This window comes from Squalius cephalus (assembly GCF_949319135.1).
Source record: "Squalius cephalus genome assembly, chromosome: 18".
NCBI lineage: Eukaryota > Metazoa > Chordata > Actinopteri > Cypriniformes > Leuciscidae > Squalius > Squalius cephalus.
In genome coordinates, this window is record NC_137139.1 from 28191897 (window position 1) to 28215693 (window position 23797).

General features: G+C 35.8%; 2 protein-coding genes across 2 annotated transcripts in view; both read right to left on the minus strand.

Annotated features, from left to right (window-relative positions):
• On the minus strand, nt 1-7841 carry ube2j2 (ubiquitin-conjugating enzyme E2, J2). The gene is made up of 7 exons (XM_079850157.1): nt 7659-7841; nt 7046-7176; nt 4493-4533; nt 4295-4397; nt 3570-3708; nt 1724-1804; nt 1-1624 (listed from the first exon to the last, which is right to left on the minus strand). The coding sequence occupies exons 2-7, from the start codon at nt 7174-7176 to the stop codon at nt 1340-1342; spliced, it is 780 nt and encodes a 259-aa protein (XP_079706283.1). The 5' UTR covers nt 7659-7841; the 3' UTR covers nt 1-1339.
• Nucleotides 7842-9255: 1414 nt separating this feature from the next.
• acap3a (ArfGAP with coiled-coil, ankyrin repeat and PH domains 3a) overlaps nt 9256-23797 on the minus strand; it is a 68981-nt gene continuing 54439 nt past the window's right edge. Inside the window, exons 12-25 of the mRNA XM_079848232.1 lie at nt 23423-23523; nt 23228-23339; nt 22129-22337; nt 19659-19728; nt 19451-19545; nt 19148-19365; nt 18801-18902; nt 17867-17959; nt 17544-17764; nt 17295-17404; nt 15911-16021; nt 14631-14692; nt 9608-9710; nt 9256-9506 (exon numbers count right to left, since the gene is read on the minus strand). Coding sequence (XP_079704358.1) covers nt 9500-9506; nt 9608-9710; nt 14631-14692; nt 15911-16021; nt 17295-17404; nt 17544-17764; nt 17867-17959; nt 18801-18902; nt 19148-19365; nt 19451-19545; nt 19659-19728; nt 22129-22337; nt 23228-23339; nt 23423-23523 — 1614 coding nt within the window. The 3' untranslated portion in view covers nt 9256-9499. The remainder of the gene's footprint in view (nt 9507-9607; nt 9711-14630; nt 14693-15910; nt 16022-17294; nt 17405-17543; nt 17765-17866; nt 17960-18800; nt 18903-19147; nt 19366-19450; nt 19546-19658; nt 19729-22128; nt 22338-23227; nt 23340-23422; nt 23524-23797) is intronic.

Sequence of the window (23797 nt, forward strand, 5' to 3'; positions counted from 1 at the left end):
GAACAAACTCTTTCTTTAATAGAATATTATTTATTCAAAATGTAAACACAACATGACTATCTCGGATTACACACCCCTCTAAAGGAAAGGATATCGATCAACAGTGTCCATGGAGGTGCTGAAAAACGTATTACTGCTACTATCGGGACTTCAGAACACTTGAATTGGGGGAGACCAGAACATTCTGGTCCAGTAATGAGTATTACTTCCTTCCCTCCCGAGTCAGAATGAGCAGCGGCACGACCGTTCTGACCCAGAAAGAGATGTTTTGCCGTGCAGGTAGGTCTCAGCAAACTAGACTTTGACTAGCAAGTCTTCATTGTGAATTACTTGTGCAACCCGAGGTACTTTTCCTAATAAAAACAACCAAAGATCTTACAGTATAACAGGAAATGTAAGAATTTAATGCATATGAACCTGCCTGTGTTTATAACAAGAATTAAATGGATTTTTCAATTTATTAAGAATTATTGCATAAAATCACAACCCTTGGAAACAAAAGAAGTGCTGTGTATCGTGAAAGCCAAGTAGTGCTGACAATCCTACATATTGCACAAAAACAATTTATAGTGTTGCATGGCCTAAAAAAATGAGTTCGTATACTTTTCTCTCAGCCGACGGTGACTCCCCTCTGAAAGAAAGTTAATGTACACTTGGAGCGCAGCATCACAGACAAACAGAGGACAAATAATTCATTTCACACCGCTTCTCTCCCGGCCTAACTTGTTGTTACGGTTGGCGTAGCGCAAGCGAGCACAAATGCATTTAAGAACAAGTTTCCGTCGGTTAAGCATGTTTACAGTCGAGCCATTTCCATTACATAAAATACTCTGGGATTTTCGTCACAGCAATAAGTGGTGCGACAAGCATCAGAACTGGTTTTTCCTTTTGTTTTTAAGGAATGTTCTGACTTTTTTTTCTCTTTTAATCTTCCACATAAAAACCCAGCATACTATATGCGCAGATTTTAAAATCTTACAGATCAATGAGAAACATGTAAAACAACAAATGCTGATTCAGGCCTTTAAAAAAAAAAGCCCACTCTGGTTAATTTCATGGTCACATGAAGTTGGTGGCTTCCTTTGGGAACTGTGTAAGGTAGAAAATTTGCTGCTTTTTTTTTTTTTTTTTTTTTTAAATTTCCTTACATATTAATAAAGCCATCCGTTCATGTGACCTTGACCTTTAAGTGGCCGTGTTACACGAGATCTGGTTGTCACCACTATGGAGGAAATCACCAAGCTCTCAATTTCATTAACAGGACACTGCTTCGTTTTATTTGGTCGTGAGAACAGCACCAGCCTTTCATCTGTCCTGTCGATGGTTCTCATTGGGCGATTCATTCCTGCGCGATGCTCCGCAGAACATACTTGACCGTGTAGGCGAAAGCGGCGAAGCCTACAATGACGAACAAATTAGCGAGCGCTCCACCCAGGAGTCCATGGTTACGGTTGACCTGCTGGAGGTCGGGCGGGTGTGCCGCACCCGGGGGCAGGTGCCCGTTCAGGGGCAGGTGGCCGTTTTGAGCGTGATGGGCTTCGCCATCCGGCACCACGTCAGGGAGGGGCAGCGCCTGAGAGCGAGACCTGAGCTCTTCCTGCATACGCTGCTTCTGCTTGATTTCCTGTTTCACAGGGGGCGAACGGGATCAGGTATTAATACATTTGTTGAAATAATGCGCTTACCGCTCATGCATACATCTGTGAGGAAGTCTGGCACTTACTTCAACAACATCTGGAAACAGTTCACAGAAGACTTTGTCCTTGATGTTGAATGCAAGACTCTGGGAGGCCAACTGTCTTTTCTGCAGGGAACACATTCAAACAAACACGGCATTAAAACTGATCTTGTTAAATTGTGTTCGTGCACATTTCAAGAACATTTTCAAATTAAAATAAAATTACCATTTTGAATTATTTCACAAATCCTGAATGCAATGCCCACTTTTGTATATCCAAACAATTTCTGATGGATAAAAATCAACTCCAGCCTTACAAAAATGCCACTTAAAAGTGGCCAGCACCCGGGGAACGGGGAACAGCACCGGTTCTCTTTTACACTTTTAATATCTCTTTTTAATATCAAGCACATCTTGCAGTAGACTGCATTTAACAAAAGCCACGTTACAGGATTTGACTTATTTAAACATTAGGGGCTATTTACACAACACTGTTCTCAACTAAAACCAGAAAACTTTACATGCGTTTTGGCCGTTCATTTACACGATTACTGCGTTTTCAGTGTTTCTTTACAAACTCCGGCGCCAACTACTGGCCTGGCAGCATAATACAGCATTTTTAGTCATTTTCGCGGATCCATGTGAAAGGAGATCGTTTTGCCAATATTGTCGTCTGTACACAAAAAACACAAAGGAAAAACTTCCATTCACAGAGACAGACAGCAGAAAGTGCATCCAGTTTGTTTTCTTTATTTTACAAAGGAACACCTTTAGTTGTAATTGTGAGTGCACACAAATAACATTTGTCCGTTTCAAATGATGTATTAGGCTACTCTGATGTAAGACCAAAAATGACGAGGCATTATTTTAAATTAAGTGATCGTGCCAGTGCCTGTAGTCATGCAGTAAACACGTTCTCCACACAAACACTTGGATAAGCGCATTATAATAGTGCACATTAATCTAGGTTAACATTAGAGCGAGCAGTAAAGTTCCTACTACTTTTCAAATGATAAGCCATATTTGTGGTAGATGGATGATAGGCGAAAGTTTGGATTTCCTGCCGACGTACTGTATTTACCACAAGGACCTGCCGTTAACGGTCTGTCCCTCATGGACCACCAGTTTTGTTTTTTCTGCGACTTACCAACTAATACAATTTTTGGTCAACTAAGCCTCTTTCAATCAACTGTTAGGGGGCAGCCCTAAATTATTTATTCACTTGGGTGAATTATTTAGTCTGGCTATCACCAGACCAAGCTAAGATTGAACTATGGTCTGGGGAGTCTGCTCTGTATTTTCTACTGCACAAGAGGCGTGATCAACGGGCATAGTTCAAATGACTCTGTACGCAATTGGATAGTCCTTCAACCAATCAGACCAACGATCCGGGTGATGTACTTTGCAGAGCTACGTGCAAACTCCAGGCAGGAAACGTGTAACCAAACGTGTTGATCAGCGATTTGCAGAAGCAGCAATGGAATCGAGCGATTTTTGCAGGTTATGCAAAAAAACATGAAAGTTAGTGGTATTTACACCCATTCGAGCAATTTATTTGCTAAAAAGAAGCCATTGAGCATCGTCGAGAGGTTAAAAGGAATTGGACAGAGCCGTAACGGCTCTGGAATTGAATTGGATTGGATTAAACCCGCCAATAGCGTGCCAGGTGGATAAGCCAGTTTGTGATTGGTTCCCACAAATTTGTAAAGGAAGCAGCAGAGATAAATGTGCAGGTTTCCAGCCTGAGCTGCAGGGCGAAATCAAATCGCCGGCAGATCAGGCTGGGTTTACCCAGTGTATGAATTATTCCTTTAATAAAAATATAAACACCATGAGAAGAAACAAAGCTTAAAGCATTTCACTGTTCACTTTAAATCAGCGTGACACTCACTGTGAAGTCAGAGGTTTCGATGCTGCCGAGAGTCGGGCCTTTTTCAACCATGAAGCTCAGGAGGCCGGTTAAGATGGTGGATACAGACCACGCAGGGTTCCACGTGTCAGGGTGAAAATCTGTGATGGAAAGACACAACCTGAAAGAGAAAGAGAGAGCGAAAGCTAGTCATTATGCAGGAATTGTATTGTTCTTCTGATTCGAGCGTACAAGAAAGACTTGAAAATCTTTTGAGATTTCAAAATATGAAATCTATCGCTGCGTCCGAAATCATATACTTCCCTACTAGATTGTACGCGAAAAACAGTGCGCCAATAGAGTAGTATGTCCGAATATATAGTATGCAAATACAGCAGGCGAAAAGTCCACAGATGACCTACTACTACCGGCGAGATTCTGAAGCGCACATTCAATGGACACTTTACAATCCCATGAGGCCACGGGAGAGGATTTATGAATGTAAGTGAAGCGATGCAACTGAAGCTGGTAGGTCACGTGACAGTAACAACAACATGGCGGATGTAGTACATCCAAATTTAATTCATACTACCTATATGCTCACTATTTATAGCAAACTCATGAGTTTGCTTAATAAAGATTTTTTTTTTTTATATTGTAAACATTTCATAGCAGAAATAAGGCACTCAGGATTGTGTAATGCCCTTAGTAAGGGCCTAAATTTAGAAAAATAAATACTGAGCTTGAAAAGATAACATTTTCTTTACCTTGTATTACATTTAAATCTGCCGTTGGGTGTGATCATGTATATGCTCGGTGGTTTGAAGGGAAATTCCCTTGGGAAAATCAGTTTGCCATGATAGTAACCACCTACGAAAAACAAAAGACAAGTCAAAATGAAGCAGATATTGCACAAAGCAGTTTACAAAGGGAAGCACTAATGTGAAATTACAGAGGGAAATCACCTTCATACGGAGTTTTCTCAGGGCCACGTACTAGATAATGCCTGAAAGAGAAGGAAACATGTGATAGTATCTAGAGTGATATGATTACAACCATTAAAACATTAAGGCCCGGTTTCACAGACAGGGCTTAGATTAGGCCAGGATTTGGCCATTTAAGTAGTTTTTATAAATGTGCCTTAGAAAAAAAATAAACATTACTGATGTGCATCTTGAGACAAAATAATGGATTAGGATATGTCAGTGCAAGTTGCTTTCAGTTAAACTTTTTCCATGCAGCAAAAGCACAGTGACAGATATTCGACTATCAAGTAGGGGTGTGCCGGTTTCAGAATTGGTGAGGGGGGGAGGGGGGGGGCGTTGCGACGTTCGTCTGTTATAGGACAACTGAATAAACGAGCAGACACTGATTAGCTATTTGATCGCCTAAATTAAAAAAAATACAATTAATATTTGTGTAGTGTTCAATGTTGTTATCGATAGAGATACGCGGATGGGGTATTATTTCATCCGCAACCACCTCACAAAACTCATCATCCGCACCAAAGTTTTTTGACCAAATTTCAAAGCCGCACCCGCCCGCCATCCGCTGATTGTTCTGCGGTCTATGGACGAGGTAATGCTCTGCTGATGCGAGCCGCAAGAAAGCCTTTGTCTGTTTTAGAAAGGATGCAGCAAAGATATTTAATGCTAATGTATGAGGCATAGGTCTATGCTGAGTTTCATTCATTTACGATGAGATGCGCTCTAGTTCACAATGCAATGCAAGTGAACGTGGCGCACCGGCGCCTCCATGTCACGGTTATTATATTGTCATTTGCTTTTTATTTATTAAATACATGCAATTGGTTGATGAAACATTTATTAAAATTAATATACAATTTATACAAAACGAAATTCGCTTTAAAGAAAGGCTTTCTACAAAGAAAAACTTAATGAAGTGGTAAAAATCATGTCTGACGATTTACAAAACAAAATTTGCGTTGGCACTTGGCAAAGAATCAAATACAGTTGGAAACGACGTAGACCATTAATGACACAGACTGTTAACAATTGTTTTTAATTAGTGTTTAAACATTCTCTATGATAAAAAAATGTTTGTAAAAAATATTTTAATAACACGGTTTTGGCGGTTATACAGATCTAATGACGGTGTTCAACAATAACCGTCGGTCTCACGGTTATATACTAACCGTCACACCCCTACTATCAAGCTTCAAAAAGGACAAATAAGCATCATAAAAATAGCCCATATAGGTAGTGCACTCAAATTTCTGTCTGAATCCTCACAGAAAGCTATCATGCAACTTCATAAGACTTGGAATCTATTGTTTTGATTCATATAGACCACTTTTCATGGTGGTTTTCTTGTGTCCTTTTAAGAACTCATAAGCACCTCGTCTCCATTCACTTTCATTGTATGGATGCAGAATGAACATTCTGCTCAATACAATGGAAATTATAAAACCGATTATAAAGGAAGTGTCCCAATTATGCTATTTTAAAGGTTCCTAATTTTGCCTTGAGGTCTCATACAATAGGTTTACATGCATCCAAGGCCAAAATAACATAATATACATTGCAGCATCTCCTCTTTTCTCACAGTGTCTGACACGGTTCGTTAAATGATTCAGTTTCTCTAACTCGGACTCTGCTCTAATTGGTCAGATTGGTCTGTTGCGATTGGTCTATGGATATGGATATGCTTTTACAGTGCAGAAAAAAATCATCTTTTTGACATGTCGACACACAAACTAAACTCTTCCAGGCCTAATGCCGCGTTCCAGGCAACCTGTAACCCGTGTTTTCTTTTTCCAACTCGTAACTGGGAGTACATCGTTCCAGGCAACCTGTAACCCGTGTTTTTCCAACCTTATACCCGTGAAAGTGCACTGGAACGGCAGTAAAACCCATAACTTCCCACCCGTGAACTCGTACTAGATCGATGTACTCCCAGTTACGAGTTGGAAAAACACGGGTTACAGGTTGCCTGGAACGCGGCATTAGCTACAACTACAGCGTTTGAGGGCGGGGCAAAGTAGACGTTGTTCGCGAGCAGCCAATGAAGACAATAGGCTGGTGGCATTATGCAAATTTGTTACCAACCTATGTAGGTTTGTGCAGGAAGTAAGACTAATTACTGACGACTCGTTTCAGGCAGTCCAGAATCAGATCTTTCTTTTAGGTGACAATAACTTTACCACTTGTGAACAACAACATGGCGGATGTAGTACGTCCAAATTTAATTCATACTACCTATATGCACACTATTTATAGCAAACTTATGAGTTTGCTCAATAAAGATTTTTTTTTAATATATATTGTATTATATAAAATGCAATATATTATGTTTTATATTGCATTCACAAACAGCTATATTACACACTACATGAAAAGTAATATTTGAAAACGTGTATCAGGGGGAACTTTAAGAATTAAGAGTCAAACTTGACATTTCCAAACTCAAATCACTATGCAATAAAAAAACAGGAAGTCTGTCTATCTATCCATCTATCTATCTATCTATCTAAACGTTTTAAAGGAAATCAAAAGTACCATTCCAAGATGTTGGAGGGCAGAGGTTCAGCACAGATATACGGAACTGGATCTTTCTTGATGCGGAGGTAGTCCTGTTTTAACCGCTGTGTTGCTGTTGTTGGGGCCCTCTTGTTTAAGTTGTTGCTCATCTGTGAAATCACATGGTACTCTCAGTTACACAATGAACACTTCCTATTCTTCATAGAATACACTTATATGAAACAACAGAACATTCTAAATTATCTAAAAAGCCTGAAATAAACCAACGCTATTCAGATCATGTTTGTTGACATTAACTGCAATCATCTTGTTACGATTGTCAATAAGGAAGCAGATTGACACAGACTGAAAGAACAATCTTACATCGTCTTCTCAATACACTAAACTGTAACGTTACAAAATTAAATACACAACGTCAGACATTTAAGCAAATAATGACCAAACTGTTGTGCTTTTTAGAACAACGTGGAAGCGTATGTTTATAGAGCGGTTAACACCTTCATTGTCAGCAACTGTAGTCGTAGACAAAATAAGACAATAACAGTGAAAGATAGGTGTAAATAGATAAGTAGATAGTTCGCTAGGTTTTAAAACACAGCCTGAAAGGGGATTTTTAACGGTTTCGTCTCACCTCTTTCAACGCCCTCCACGGGATCGACCAGGGTCAAATTGTGGTGATATATTGATATCCCTTTAGTTCAGAGTGAATACGCACTTGATAAACTTTCAAAAATAACAAAAATGTAGCTCTTCGGCTAAGGTGAAATTGTCATCTATCCCCCATGCCAATATGGCTACCGCAACACAAGGAAGTGATGATGTAAAATGACAAAATAAAAGTTCTGAAAAGCATTCGGTTGCTTTTCAAAATAAATGTCTGACGTAAACTGACACAAAACTGAGCGGGTTGCACACACATGAAAAAAGAAATGCGTTTTAGGAGTATCGATGGCAAATGTTAGGATTTTAACGACGGGATTTATTTTAATGAATTGTTTTTTTTTAAATAATGAATGAATTATTAGTGATTTGTCTAGTATTATTAGTTATTGTCACATTATTTATACAAAATGTGTATCTTTAACTACACGTTGTCATAACCGACTCGTGAGAGTCATTTGTCCACAATCGCAAGACTCCACAATCGATCGCTCCAGACACGTCGGTGCGCCCGCCATCTTGGAACGGTCAGCGTGTCGTCACTCAAATTAAAAATAATGATTTTTTGATGCCTCAACATTGCGCAGCTTCTCGTTGTTAAACCGCAGATATTAATATTTCCCTAATATTCCGCAGATATTAATAGACCTTTCACATGTGAGAATGTGTTGGTTTGTGTTTTTATATGTATTGACTCAATATTACAGTTTTTTTTTTAATATGGTCCTTTTGAATTCACTATAAAGAACCGGTTCACAAGAGTCATTCGTTTGCGAATCGCACTGAATGTTTTAGATTCACTAAAGAACTGGCTCATAAGAACAATTCAATCGTCCGGGATGGATGAAATCTCGATTCTCAATGTCCACTTCTTGTGGACGCACGTAACATGTAAGGTGACTCTGAAAGGATGTCACTTGTCCATCTTAATGTCCTGGTCTTCATCAGAAATACATGAAATTGTGTGTGTGTGTGTGTGTGTGTGTGTGTGTGTGTGTGTGTGTGTGTGTGTGTGTGGTGTGGGGTGGTGTGGTGTGGTGTGGGGTGGGGGGGGGGGGTACCTAATGTATCACCCAGATTAATATAGCCTACAGCAAAATCATAATTTTAAATCACAATTTTTGAAGAAAAAACATTTTTTTAGAGATATTTATTTACCACTTTTTGCATTTTTACAAAATACCATCATTTTATATTATCAATTTGCATCTAAAAAGACAATATACATTATCTGCATTTGAATTTGCAATGATTTATAGTGGCTGTACAGATAAAATATATAGACTACACCAGCATAGTCAATACAAAACAGTACATTCATCACTACAGCAACAGACAAAATCACTGCAGATTCTCCAAAAACAACTTCCTTATTATTTCAACTGCTTTCAAAAAGAGGACAAAGAAAAATCAGTGCTGGATATGTTTTATAATAGAGGGTAATAGTGATGCTTGTAAGAGTACTGAGATGAAATGTAAAATGGGAAAGCATTCATGCATGATCTTTTGATTATATGTTTTAACAGACGTGTAACCATAAATTGTAGATGTTTGGATGTCTGTTACTGTCTATGGCTAAAAAAAAAGGAGAATGCAAATGAAGAAAACAAACACAAAACATTGGGGGTTAAGTCCAGCTGACCCCCATAAAGCTACAAAAAATATAATTAAAATCATTAAAAACATTCAACACGACCACAATTTTTGTTTCAAGTCCTTCACGCTCATCTCCATCACACTTATTATATCAGCTAATCAAAGTGTCTTCTGCTCCAGCTTGTTTGGTGTCCAAAGTTTGACAGGGTTGATCGTTCATACTCTAGATGAGATTAAGAAGAAATATATTTAAGTTATATGTGTGTGTTTGTGTTTATAAAGCAATATTTGCATTTATCTAACAGATTACTCAACGGATTTCACCTGAAGGAGTGACGGAAGTGAACGCTCCTCCGCTTCAGCTTCTCAGGATTGTGGGATGCCATATGGGAAAACTCCCGGAAAATATCCAGGTAGGTGGTGTCACCTAAAACGGGAGCAAACACAGTTCATTTTGACTATACAAAACTCCTAAAATGCAGCTGTAATGTGAACGGAACGAAAGCCACGGAACAAAAAAGAAAATTGTGACTTTTTAATCTCACAATTGCGAGTTTGGACTTTATAACCTTGCAATTACGAGTTGATATCTCACAATTCGGTTAAAAAAAAGTCTGATTTGCAAGTAGAGCAGCACGATAAATTGAGAATCATGATTTTTTACATTTAATTTACTAGAGGTTCTGACAAAATATTAATTGCTGCAGTCTTTTTGAAATGTTTTAATTAATTAGAATGGGTTTTTGTTTTTTATTGGTTTGAATGAATGATTCAATGACTCACTCATGAAGACTCCACTTGTTTCATTACTGAACGAATCAGCGTTTTTGAACAAATCTCTTGAATGAATGATTCAATGACTCACTCACAAGCTGTGTCTCATTTTGAAGATTTGTTGGCCGCGTACGTCATAGAGGCTGCCTCATTTCAGTAAAGTAACTATTACATTCCAAAGTCATTAGGGAATTACAACAATTTATGCTTCACAAGAAATAACGGACAATTATATAATGGTTACTTTTCTGAAAGAAGACATAATGTGATGACGTACACGGCTGACAAATACGACCTCTAGAGGACACAGCCTTCAAAATGAGACACAGCTACAAATACTTCACTGGTTTTATTACTGGATGAATCAGCATTTTTGAACGAATCTCTTGAATGACCGATTCAATGACAAATACGTTTTTTACAGTCACTTGTCGCCACCTACTGGTGTAACGATGTAATCGATACAATCGTTATTTGAAGCGCCATGTTACTTTCGCTACCATAGACGTGTTGAGTTATAAAAAAAGTCAAAATTGCGAATTATAAACTCAGAATTGTGAAAAATACAGTCAGATTTGCGAGATATAAACTCGAAATTCAGACTTTTTTTCTAAGAATTGTGAGATATAAACTCGTAATTGCGTGAAAAAAGTCAGAATTGTGAGATAAAAAGTCACAATTACCTTTTATTTTTTATTCTGCGGTGGAAACAAGCTTATAGCAATAGTTATCTTAAGTTAGAAGTTTAGTTTACTACTACTTTACTAATGCAAAAGCAGGCAAAGTAAGCAAAGCGAATAAGTCTATTACAATAAGTGTTTTCAGCACATTTTAATGCACTTTAGAATTAAGGGACAGAAACGACACTGTAAAGCACCCCCATCAAAACGAACCTTCTCCAGATCTTTGTGCCATATAGGGTCTTTGTATCGTCTTATAACCATGACAACAACTGAAACTTTAGAGGGGACAAAAGGGTGGGTTTGAACACACTGGCAAACTGTGTGAATTTCACATGCTTGATTTACAACGAGGAGACTGTCCCTGTCTTCCCAGGACGGGTACTCATGCGTACTGACCAGTGTTTGCAGGAGAACCATTTAAAGATATATTTCTGTTTAAAAAGAAGTTGAGTTCTGTTGAATTTTATAAACTTATAATAGAAGTCTATGGGACAACCATGTCATGGCTTGCCTGTTGTGCATTTCTGTCAACACGTTTGTTGCCTTTTTTGTTTTTATAAACTGAGGTACGAGTTATTTTACAAACCGAGGTACAAACTATATCATTTTATGTGGTACTTAAAAAAAATATTCTATTAAAACAGTTAATGCAATCAATTGAATTGGCATATATATATATATATATATATATATATATATATATATATATATATATATATATATATATATATATATATTCACAAACTTTTTTGTTTGCTTTGTCAATGTTTCGTAATAATACGACATACACTATTGTTTAAGATTTTGGGATCATAAAGATTTTTTTAAAAAGGAATTAATATTTTTAATGCATTAAATTGATCAAAACTGGCAGCACAACCATTTTCAACATTGATAATCAAAAGTAATAATTTTTTTCTGTGCAGAAAATGTTAATTTAAAAATTATTATGATAATTTATTCATGCAAATTATCAGGGTCTCTAAGGCCCCAAACATAAGAACAAATCTTGAGGGTCCAAAAAAATCATACAAGATCCAAGAAGAAAAAAGTAATTTCCTCAAAACCTTACAGCAGCAAACTTGGGTTGATGAGTGAGTTGAGTTAATGCAGACAGTTGTGTAATAACTCAGCAGATAGAAGAAAGAGGCAGGAGAAGAAAAGCCAAGCACAAGCAGTTAGTACTTCAGTCACGTTTCATTTATTGTCATGATTCTTTTCGGTTTAGAAGGAAATGACAGATAAAAGGGCAGAAAGCAAAAAAATAGCAAAAGAAAAAAAAGAAGAATTTGCAGAGGTTATAATTTACACAAGAATCTTCAGTTATACAATATTCAGACATTTTTTTTTTTTTTTTTTTACAAAAATCGCAGCATGACACCGACATGAAAAAAAAAAAGCAGAAATATGAAAGCAAGCAGTAGAAGAGGTTATGTGCTACAGCCACCATCTAGAAATCAATCTTTTTATATGGTATTGGTGCATTATTTTATTTACTTTTAATAAAATTATGCTTTTGGTTGTTCAGTTTTTCGCTGCTTCAGGAGTCATACTGATTCGATACTCACAAAACGATAAACAGAAAGTGCTACGATTTCATTGGCCAGCGAGACGAAGACGACACACACCAACTAGTGACCTTTCACTCGGTACATTTCGGGGAACAACTTTACAGTAATCTAGCCTGTTCACAAACTACAAATAACACATTTACAAATGAATTTTCTCCCAACAAGTGCTATGTTTTTGATTGCTTTGGGAAAAGTCCTTATACACTAACAAGTCTGTGGTCTTTGGTTGAGATCTTGAGTTAAAGTGATGGTACACATCCGAGTTTACATAAATCAAAACACACCATGAGAACACGTCTCATGAATATAGTAAGGACTGCCGGGAATAAATATACATGACATCACACGCTAACTCGCTTACAATGTCATCCAATAGTTAGATATGCTCATGCTTTATAGTATCCACTCCATTATAAAGCAGAAGTTTGGAAATTGAGACTGTATTATGAGATTTCATTCACACAGATTCATGAAGGGCAAAAAGCAGCAGGAAACCAAACAGACCAGAGCAACAGCAATCAATGCACTGAAGATTAACAAACACAAATAAAACTACTGCATTGTATAATAACATATGCTACTGCTCAAAAGTTTGGGGTCAGTAAGATTTAAGGCATTATTACGTTACAAAAGATTTCTAAATGCCGTTTTTTTGAACATTATATTCAAAGAATCTTGAAAAAAGTATGTTTCCCTAAAAATATGAAGCAGCACAACTGTTTTCAACATTGATAATAATAAGAAATGTTTCTTGAGCAGCAAATCAGCATATTAGAAGGATTTCTGAAGGATCATGTGACACTGAAGACTGGAGTAATGATGCTGAAAATTCAGCTTTGCATCACAGGAATAAATTATATTTTAAACTATATTCAAATACAGAAACAGTTATGTTAAATTGTAATAATATTTCACAATTTTACTGTTTTTTTACTGTATTTTTCATCAAATAAATAAAGCCCTGATGAGCATAAAAGACTTATTTTCAAAAATATTACGAAATCATACTAACCCCAAACCTTTGAATGGTAGTGTATTGTTAATCGGTACTCTTTTATTTTACAGCCCAGTAAATAAATTGGCAATTTTGTTTTTGGTGTCTGAACTGGAGTTTGGTTGTGAACTGTGAAATTCACAAGTATATGAAGTTACAAAAATACAATCTGTTACCACAATACAAAAAAAAAAAAAAATCATTGTATCATTGCACTATTGCTCTGGGTGATACTCGTAAAAGCATAAAAATCCGTTTTGAGGCATTTTCTACCATAAAAGCAAACAAAAACGACAGTGGAGTTAATAAAAAGTGCATAACAGTGGCATTAAAGTCGACAAAATCACATTTCCAGTTAGTAGATTAGACACTTTATACATTTATGACATATAATAATCACAGTTTTTGATCCCACTCACGCTCCCTCATGCGTTTGCAAGCACAAAAGTTTTTAAGAGGCCGATCGGTTTAAACCACGTGTACAAAAATGCCTCTAAAACACTGTTAGAATAGATAGACCGCTGCCTAACATACTGTATAATACTGTTTGAAGTGTAAGTGATGAGTGAAAGTGCGATAGTCTGTGGCTGCATCCCAAATCGCATACTTCCCTATTATACAGTAGGCGAAAAACAGTATGTGTACCCGGGTGACTTCCGGTGAGATTAGACGATGCTATCCCATGAGGCCACGGGAGAGGATTTGTGAATGGCAGTGTAGCGAATGATGCTGGTAGGTCACATGATAATGACAACATGGCGAATGTAGTTAGTCTGAATTACATTGAAACTACACACACCCATACTATACAGAATGTATTTTTTAGCAGTCGTGAAGTAATTACTTATTCAGAATAAGTCCCTACTCAAGACGAGAGTATGCGATTTTGGACGCAAAGCTTTGTGTAACTGGTATTTGACCAAAACCACCACAATTATCTAACCCACAGGTACTGTCTTGAAATGAGTAGCACCACTGTTTGCTAGGCCGAACTATGGTGGCCAGTCAATCATGTGACTAACTTTGAAATGTGATGTGAAGTGGTTAACAAGTTCTGTTGTGGAACCAGCTGGAACCAGTTTGAGGTTAAACTGGGCCTGATTAACCACCTAAACCAGCTTGGACCGGGTACTGGCCAACTCTGACCAGCTAGAAACCATTTAAACCCATCAGAAGCTGGTTTAGCTGGAATCTGGACAGAAAAACACATGGCAGGTGTTGTTGGGAATGATGGGCTCTCTAGCACTCTGCTATGTTGAGACAGATAAACTCTTGTATGCATTTCTTATACTGCTGCTCTGTGGGACTGCTGCTAGAATATTGACCTGGCTGACCGAACGGACCCTCAGACTCGCGCATCTCCTCGTTCATACGTGCTAGACGTAACCTGTCCAGAGAGAAACAGAGAGAAGAAACAAAGAGAGGTTTGATTTGGAATCAGACTTTGTACAATTTCTTATATACACTACCATTCAAAACTTTGGGGCTGGTAAGATTTTTTTCATTTTATTGAACTAAATAATTTTATGCTCACCAAAGCTGTATTTATTTGATCAAAAAGTACAGTAAAAACTGTAGAATATTATTACAGTTTCTTATTATTATCAATGTTGAAAACAGTTGTGCTGCTTAATATTTTTGTGGAAACCATGATAAACTTTTTCAGGATTCTTTGATGAATATATATAGTTCAAAAGAACTCAAATTTATTTAAAATATATTTTTTTATATATCAGTCAGTACACTTAAATCAAATTGTGATATAGACTAGTGTTTGTGAATATTAATCCGCAAAAATTGATTGCCAGAAAAAATAAAACAGAATTTCTGAAATAAAATAAAAAAAAATATTTTCTTAGAAATGAAATTTTATTTTTAAATTAATAAATTGTTATTTTTATGAATTAAATTAATTAGACATGCTTTTTATTATAAAAATTGTATTAAACCATTTTTTTATGGATTCCATTTTAATGGTTTAATTACATTTTAATATAAAATTTTTATTAAACCATTAAAATGGAATCCAGAAAACTTAAAACAGAAAACAGGATTTGGTAAAAAAGTTAAATGGAATTTGAAAACAAAAACAAAAAAACAACGTATTTCATAGGGCCCTAAACGTAATTTTTGTTAAACTTTTAATAAATTGTTTCATATTTTCAATTAAGTAGACATGCTTTTTGATTACTAAAATTGAATTTATCCATTAAATTGGAGTCAAAAAAAAGAAAAAAAAAGAAATCCAGAAACATTTTAAAGAAAAAAATAAACAAATAAAATGGATTTCATAGGGCTAGGGCATGCATATTACTAGGATATTGGCTGTTTATTAGTACTTATAAAGCACATATTAATGCCTTATTCTGCATAATCACATATTAATCCTACCAATACCTAAAATTAACAACTACCTTACTAATTATTAATAAGCAGTAACAGTTTACCGAGGCAAAAGTCTTTAATAGTTAGTTAATAGTGAGAATTGGACCCTAATCTAAAGTGTGACCAAAAAAATCTAACTGACCCCAAACTTTTGACCAATAGTGTACTGAGTATAACGTACAGAAGCACATACTGGTACATAGGAACTTTATAAACTTACAGAGTAACTATGTCAGCGTTAGCAGCTTGAACTGCTATGCTCAGCGGGTCCTGTCCATCCTCATCACCATCGTTCTGGGTCGCTCCTCGTTTCAGGAACAAACACACTTGACTGGAAATAAAACAGCAGAAGGTCAAGTAAATACACTTGCAGAAAAGTTAAGCATCTTATCATGACAAAACAATTTTTTTAGCCATGTATCATTCCATGTAAATGTCCTAATGGTAAAACCATGGTATTCTTTGAAATATTTAGCATGTAAATACCACAGTGCATGAATATGGTAAATATATTCAGTACAATGGTATGTATTAAAAGTATAATGGTGCTGCCATTTAAGACATCACAGAACAGGACATGAATGTAGGGTATTCAGCTACTGAGTAAAAATGATATAAAACTTGTATTGTGGAAAATCTGTATTGTGGTTGTTCCAATAAGTAAAATAGATTCATAGAGGGAATATTGCACTCACATTGCCATAGAAGAACCATTTTGGTTCCTCAAAGAACGTTTCAGAGGACAGTTCTTAAAATAACCATTTTTAGTCATTTGAATCATCTGAAGAACGCTTTTCAACTATAAAGCAACTTTTGTGCAGTGGAAAGGTTCCATGGATGTTAAAGGTTCTTTTTGAAACCATTGATACCGATAAAGAACCTTTATTTTTAAGAGATATGCTTCAAGCTAAATTGAAGAACGTACTGCTGTGACGTAATTTCGAACAAAATCAGACCAAAACGAAGTTCGTTTTAAGAGTTCGAAACAGCTTGCCAAAGTGAACTTTCTGGAAAAGTTTGCTAGTTCTACCATTGGTCCGCGTCGATTACGTAACCAGTAGGTGTGCGCGGAGGCTCCGCCTTATTTCACGTAGAAATCTTTTCTGGTTCATTTCTCCTGTTCAGTCAGTCGAGGTCAGACGTCCACAAGTGAAAACATGAACACACTGGAGAGCTGCTTTATAGTAGAAAATGAAGTTGTACTTCTGATGAAATGAGACACTGACAAGCTGACAACTGACAGCTGCTTGATTTTAAGCAATCTATTGTATAAAGTGCTATATAAATAAACGTGACGTGCCGAATTGCAGAGCACGTGCAAACATATCCACGTTGCTATGATCAGATGCTTTTCTCAAGCTTTATAAAAAAAACATGCTTGCTGTTTTCTTAATTTTGTTGTGTGTATTTTGTTATTGAGAGGAAAGCGTGCAGCACATATTTACATATCTAAATGCCGCTCTCAGCAGTGTGGGTGGCGTGGGATGTTCGCTAACAGTAAATCTCTGCTCACGTTTTTTTTAACTTCGTTTTATCCGTAAGCGAAGAACGAAAAAGAGCACGAGTATATCGGGGCCTTAAGACAGCAAGTGAAGTGCCCTCACCCAGTATGACCCAAATATGTGGCGTGATGCAGCGGGCCTCTTCCTCTCTGATCTCTTTGGTTGACATCTGCAGCATTTTGGAGCAGAAACTCACAGGCTATCAAGGAACCCTGGATGTAAAAAAACAGAGGATTAGGGCTTTAAAACCTCAAAATAGATCATAGTTATTAAAGTTACCTTCACTTCTTATTTAGATCACTGTTAATATGTGTGTAAGCAATGCATCTGGATATTTTTGGACTGACTCACTCCAATCACAGCCTGAATAAGGGGGCTTTTCCCCTCATCCTCCTCATTGACCGAGTTGACGTCAGCCCCATGTGCCAGAGCTTCAGCCATGATGGGCAGATTGCGCGCCTGACAGGCCTTATAGAGTAACGCCCCGGGATCCAGTTCTCTCAAATCCTCTGGATCTGATGCCTCCGGCTCAAGTTCAGCCTCATTGCTTGAGTCTTCAGAAACCTCACACTCTGAAAATTACAAAAACACATGTAACACATGATTCATCTGCTTCAACAGTCAGTATGGAATATGAAGACATTGTTAACAATGTCACACAGTGGTTGACTCACCCTCCTCTGTGACACTGTCCACCACAGACTCAAACACCAAGACGTCAGTGCTGCCGTCAGTACTGCCACCTAACCCACTGTCACTGCTCAGACCTGCGGGACCAACACAAGCCCACCACGGGCGCATTACAATAACGCCCAACAAGCACTGACAGCAAACATGATGAATCTATGCGTCACAGTTATTCAACGATATAAAATTACACACAAAAACAAAGAAACAAAGCAAAAGTGTAAAAGAAAAGCACAAAGCAAAAGTGTAAAAGAAAAGCAAAATGCAAAGCAAAACAAAATATAAAACAACAAAAGTACAAATCAAATAATAAATCAAAGCAAAATGCAAAACAAAACAAAATAGCAAAAATATACAAAAAGTGAAGCAAATTAAAAAGCAGAAACAAAATAAAAAACAAAACTTTAAATTAGTTTAAATTGTTTAAATTAAACAAACAAAGCAACGTAGAATTCACAGCAAAACAAAGCAAAATAAAACCAAAGCCAAACAAAATATAAAACAACAAAAGTACAAATAAAAAAAGAAATAAAATAAATCAAAGCAAAAACTAAACATAACATAAAACAACAAAAGTATACAAAAATTAAAACAAAAGCAATAAAAGTAAACAAAAAACAAAGCAAAACAAAATAAAAGTAAACAAAACAACAAAATTATACAAAAAATGAAGCAAATTAAAACAAAGCAAAAACAAAACAAAAGTAAAACCTCAAAAGTAAACAATAAACAAAGCAAATCATCATGCAAAAAAGAAAACAGCAAAAGTAAACACAAAACAAAGAAAATCAAAACAATAAAACAAAACAATAAAAGCATACAAAAAACGAAGCAAATTAAAATGCAAGACAAAGCAAAAAACTAAACAAGGAAAAAAACTAACAAAAAGTTGAATTCCATTAGACAGAATATAATACTTACTGCGAGGCCCAGAACCAGTGTCAAAATAGGAGAAAAGAGTGTCCAACTCATCTGGGCAAAAGAGGGATTCCCGTCTGAACTTTCTCTCCAGAGCAGCAGTTGCTGAAAAAAATAAGTAAAAAGTAAACTTACAATTATACACATCAACTGACGATTCCATCGTTCACTGATGGTCTCAGACGGTAATACAATAACACTGAATGATTTCCATTTTCATGTACCATGGTATATACACCAAAGCACTTCACACAATACCATGATATTATCAAGCACTGAATTGTCAAAAAACATGACACAACCATGGTACTTTCTTAAACAGTCAGTAATAATAAAAAAGTATTGATTACCTGAGGAAAGTGTTGCAGGAGAAGCACTGCCTGGATCCTGTCTGTATTTCCGGTGTGGTTTGGGGACGGTGGTGGCGCTGTTATGTCTCCTGCATTTCCTGGTGTTCCATCGGCGCTCGGATTTCCTCCCGCCGTTAACCACAACTTCGCCATTCATCATCTTCTTCAGGAACTTCTTCTCCACATACTTCGCTTTGATCCAGGCCTCCTTTTCTTGCCTGAAAAATCGAGGCAGCAACTGAACATTCAACATTCAGCCTGACTAATAAAGAGCCACTTTTTTCCATGTCCCGCGTCCCTCACCTGGAGCTGCTGGGTCCCGGTTTCTTCAGGCCCTGCTCTTCACAGCTCCCCTCATAGATGTGGTTGATGATGCTGTTTCCTAGTTCACACATCAGCTGTGTTACAACAGAACAGACAGCAGTTATTGTCAGAGCATGTTTACTCATGTCACAGTGAAAGGTCATCCAAGAGAGATTAGGAGGAGAACAATCTGGATATTTGAGCAGACCTTCAGTAACTCCGGTTCCCATGAGTCCAGGGTGAGAGAACGGACCTTTGAACAGTGTACTCCCAAACTCCTGTGAAAAGAAGGAAAAACATTGGTTTGTATTACAACACCTATACACAAATACTGCAAATACTGTTACATTTTAATTAGAATGAACTGTTGTCTATTCTTTTCATTCCTGGATGAAATATGAAGCATACACAAAATTTCTCTCAGTTCTATCCGCCATCTTGGATGCCTGTCACATTGCACTTTGGGATTGTCTTTGCCGAAAGATGAAAATGCATTTGCAGTTATTTTTTACTGCAAAACAACTTTGCATAAATACAATTTTATAAACAACAACAATCATCACCTTCATCGTTGTTGTTATTTATGCAATTTTACTTATTCATTATTGTTTTGTGATAGAAATGGTTGAATAATAATAATAATATTTTTTTATTTAAAAAAAAATTGCATAAATAATGATGATAATGATGGCTGTTGTTTCTATTATTCATTTTATTAATAAACAATTTTGCATAAATAACACTGCATAAATAACAATGATGATGACATTGATAGTAGTTGCTATTATTCATTCTTCTTCTTATTATTATTATTATAACAACAATTAAGCATAAATTACATTGATGATAATTATGGTTATTATAATTTTTATACATAAAACCACATAAATGCTGCTGATGATGATAAAAATCGTTGTTGTTATTCATTATTATTATTATTATTATTATTAAACAATTTTGCATATAAATTGCATGAACCACAATGATGATAATCATGGTAGTTTTTATTATTATTCATTATTATTTGTATTCCTTTTTTCTTGTATTTTAATGATTATTTATTATTGTGTCAAAACGCAGAAATAAAACAATAATTAAAAATATGTTATATTTGTATATGAAATATAAATATATTTATAAATAAATATATGTTTTGCATATGTTATTGGACACAAATAATCATCTAAATAGGGTTATAAAAAAGCTATATCTGCTAGTTTCTAACTGCAAAGTTGACTTGACAGAAAGTTTCTGAGTGCTGAAGTTCTGCGAGGGCGTCAAACTCCCACCATTCACTAACAATTCGAGCAAGATGTTTCCCACTCGAGCTGAGGAGAGCAGCACCGGGACGGCCCACACTGTCATGCAAATGTGTGTTCTGCCCACCAGATCAGCGCGTTTCCAGGCAACCAAGTTAGAACGGGTGAAGATTGTGTGATGGTTTGCCACATTGTCTGGAGCAAACGTCTGATGCGAGCTCGGTGTGAGAGGTGTGGCGTCAGGGAGAGCATGAATATTCATAAGACAGTCCAGACAGGGTTGCATGCATCAACAGCCAGTATATCTCATGTTTTGAACCAGAAAGGTATCATATTCTGACATTCAAATGTGAGGTTAATATATCTCATGAACTCTTAAAATGGGTCATATTATGGAAAACATGATTTTATTTGCACTTTTGAAACTGAGCATATTAATTATAATAATAATAATAGCATTATTAACATTAATATTAACAATAATTATCATTAGTAGCAATTTGTTTTGTGGTGGAAATGGTTAAAAAATTAGTTATTATTAGTAGTAGTAGTACAAGTAAATTAACAATAATCATTAGTAGTATTAGCAGTAGTATTGTTGTTATTAGCAATTTATGCAAAATTGTTTTGCGATGGAAATAATTGAAAAAATAATAATGAATTCATTATTATTATTTTTATTAGTAGTAGTAGAAGTATATTAACAATTATAATTAGTAGTAGTAGTAGTATTAGCAATTTACGCAAAATTGTTTTACGACAGAAATAGTTGAATAATAATATTAATAATAATAATAATAATAATAATAATAATATATTAACATTAATATTAACAATAATTATTATTATTATTGTTATTAGTAGTAGTAGCTAGTAGTATAATATTATTAACAATAAATTGTTAATAATATTATTAATAATAATGAATAATATAATAATAATAATTATTATTATTATTATTATTAACAATGTTTAATTATTATTATATTCATAATAATAATTAGTAATAGTATTGGCAATTTATGTGAGAGTTTGAAAATAATCATTATTATTATTTATAATTATATTCATAATAATAATAATAATAATAATTATTATTATTATTAATAGTAGTAGTATTAGCAATTTACGCAAAATTGTTTATTGAAATGGATGAATAATAATAATAATAATGTTTTCCTTTATATTTAGTGCTGTCTGCCTACAGGAAAGAAGCAGCAGTCGCTGACCTTCTCTCGTGTCCCGTCAACCCTACGGTCACTCCTCACTGGCTCGCCTCGGACTAACCAGAGAATCAAATCTGACCTAATCCAATTAGGAAACCTGACCAAGATGTTTACAGTGGCTGGTCACGGGATAAACTGGACTCAGACTTCACAGGTATAGTGATCATCCGTTATGATCAGTTCCATGGCTAACCTGTGAATGCCGGAGCACTCGATGCAGAGCAGGACGCCCAGATTGATGCTGGCCCAGCGGGGGTCGGCCTGGCCACAGTCACAGCACTGCTGGTTCCCCGGCAGACACAGGATCCGCAGGAGAATGCTCTCGCCCCGTCCACTGCGCTCTCGGGCCTCATTTGCGGAGTCTATACTGCTGATGGACGGGGAGGCGGTGCGGTCCAAACGCTGGAGACACACACACACACATACAAGAGCTCTGAGTTATGGGGGGAAACAACACACATCAGCTTCAATCATTTATGTCAATCAGTTCTTTTCAACTGTCCCTTTCAACAAAACAATGATTTATTAATTTGTTTGTGTTCGTTAGAAAGGTTTACAAAAGTATTTAAATGGTATAGTGCTTTAAAATAATTTACTAAAGTGTATGTATATATATATATATATATATATATATATATATATATATATATATATATATATATATATATTTTTTTTTTTTTTTTTTTTTTTTTTTTTTACAAATACATTTAGATTTTTACATTACTCAAATCAGAACCTTTAAATTAAAAAATTGCTACAAAACTTAGAAGGAACTGTTACCATGACTGGACGAAAGTATACACAACATTTAATAATAATAATAATAATAATAATAATAATAATATTATTATTATTAAAACATTTCTATCAGAGCAATTTTGTATAAATAAAATTATAATGTTGATGAAAATAATTGTTATTTTAATAATAATAATAAAAAATAATAACAATAATGGATATTATTACAAAAAAATATTACTATGTTTTTTGTTGTAGTCTAATGATTATCTATCTATTTCAAGGAATAACTTCAAAACACAATCAACAATTAATTTGTAAATCATTTTAAAACAGTAAAAAACTATTTTATATATATATATATATATATATATATACATATATATATAATTGTATAATATATATTGTAATAATATATATAATTGTTTTTTACTGTATTTACCTGTATTTTGCATCTACTTGCCCAGCCCTATTTGAGTAAAGAGTGATTTTGTCACTATTTTCTTAACGCAAACGGATTTATGCTTCTTTATCAACATGTAGACTGTACAAACCTCAATATAATAATTGTCTGGACTCTCTCTGTACGCCGAGGCGATGCTGGCTTGGACCGCCTGGATCCAGGCCTGCCGAAGTTTCTCTGACTCGGCCTGTAACATACAGCTCCTACAATATACATCCATAGGAAACAATTACTACTAGTAATGCAAGTCTAAGCTTCACTGAACAGGAACTGGTCAAGGACTCACTTGGTGGGAGACACGACTTCAAAACAGAACCTCCTCTCAATGTCCTCACAAGGTTTGACAGAACACAGTCTCAAGTCCTCCACAACAACCGTCAGCGAATCCTGTAAAGACCAAGAGGCCTGAGTACGCTGACTCAAATAAAAGCGCTCTAATGAACCTATTCCCCTCTGAAATGCATTAAACAGCTCTGAGTCACAGTAATTTAAGCAAGCGCCCTGAGTAAGCACTTCGACAGGAATATACAGATGAAAAGCATTGATTTGTCTGGGAATGAGTTTGTTATCTTCGTAAAGACTGAGTGCTTTAGAAATATGCTGCCTGGCTGGACTAGTAATACTGTATCTAACAGCTCAGTGACCGATGAGCTGAAGATTG

What these genes read in the sequence shown, in the direction of transcription:
- ube2j2 (XM_079850157.1), bottom strand. Translation starts at nt 7,176, where the DNA reads ATGAGCAACAACTTAAACAAGAGGGCCCCAACAACAGCAACACAGCGG. An exon ending in CCCTCCAACATCTTGGAATG is followed by an intron (nt 4,534 to 7,045) that starts GTACTTTTGATT and finishes CTTCTCTTTCAG; the next exon opens with GCATTATCTAGTACGTGGCC. An exon ending in AGATTTAAATGTAATACAAG is followed by an intron (nt 3,709 to 4,294) that starts GTAAAGAAAATG and finishes TTTCTCTTTCAG; the next exon opens with GTTGTGTCTTTCCATCACAG.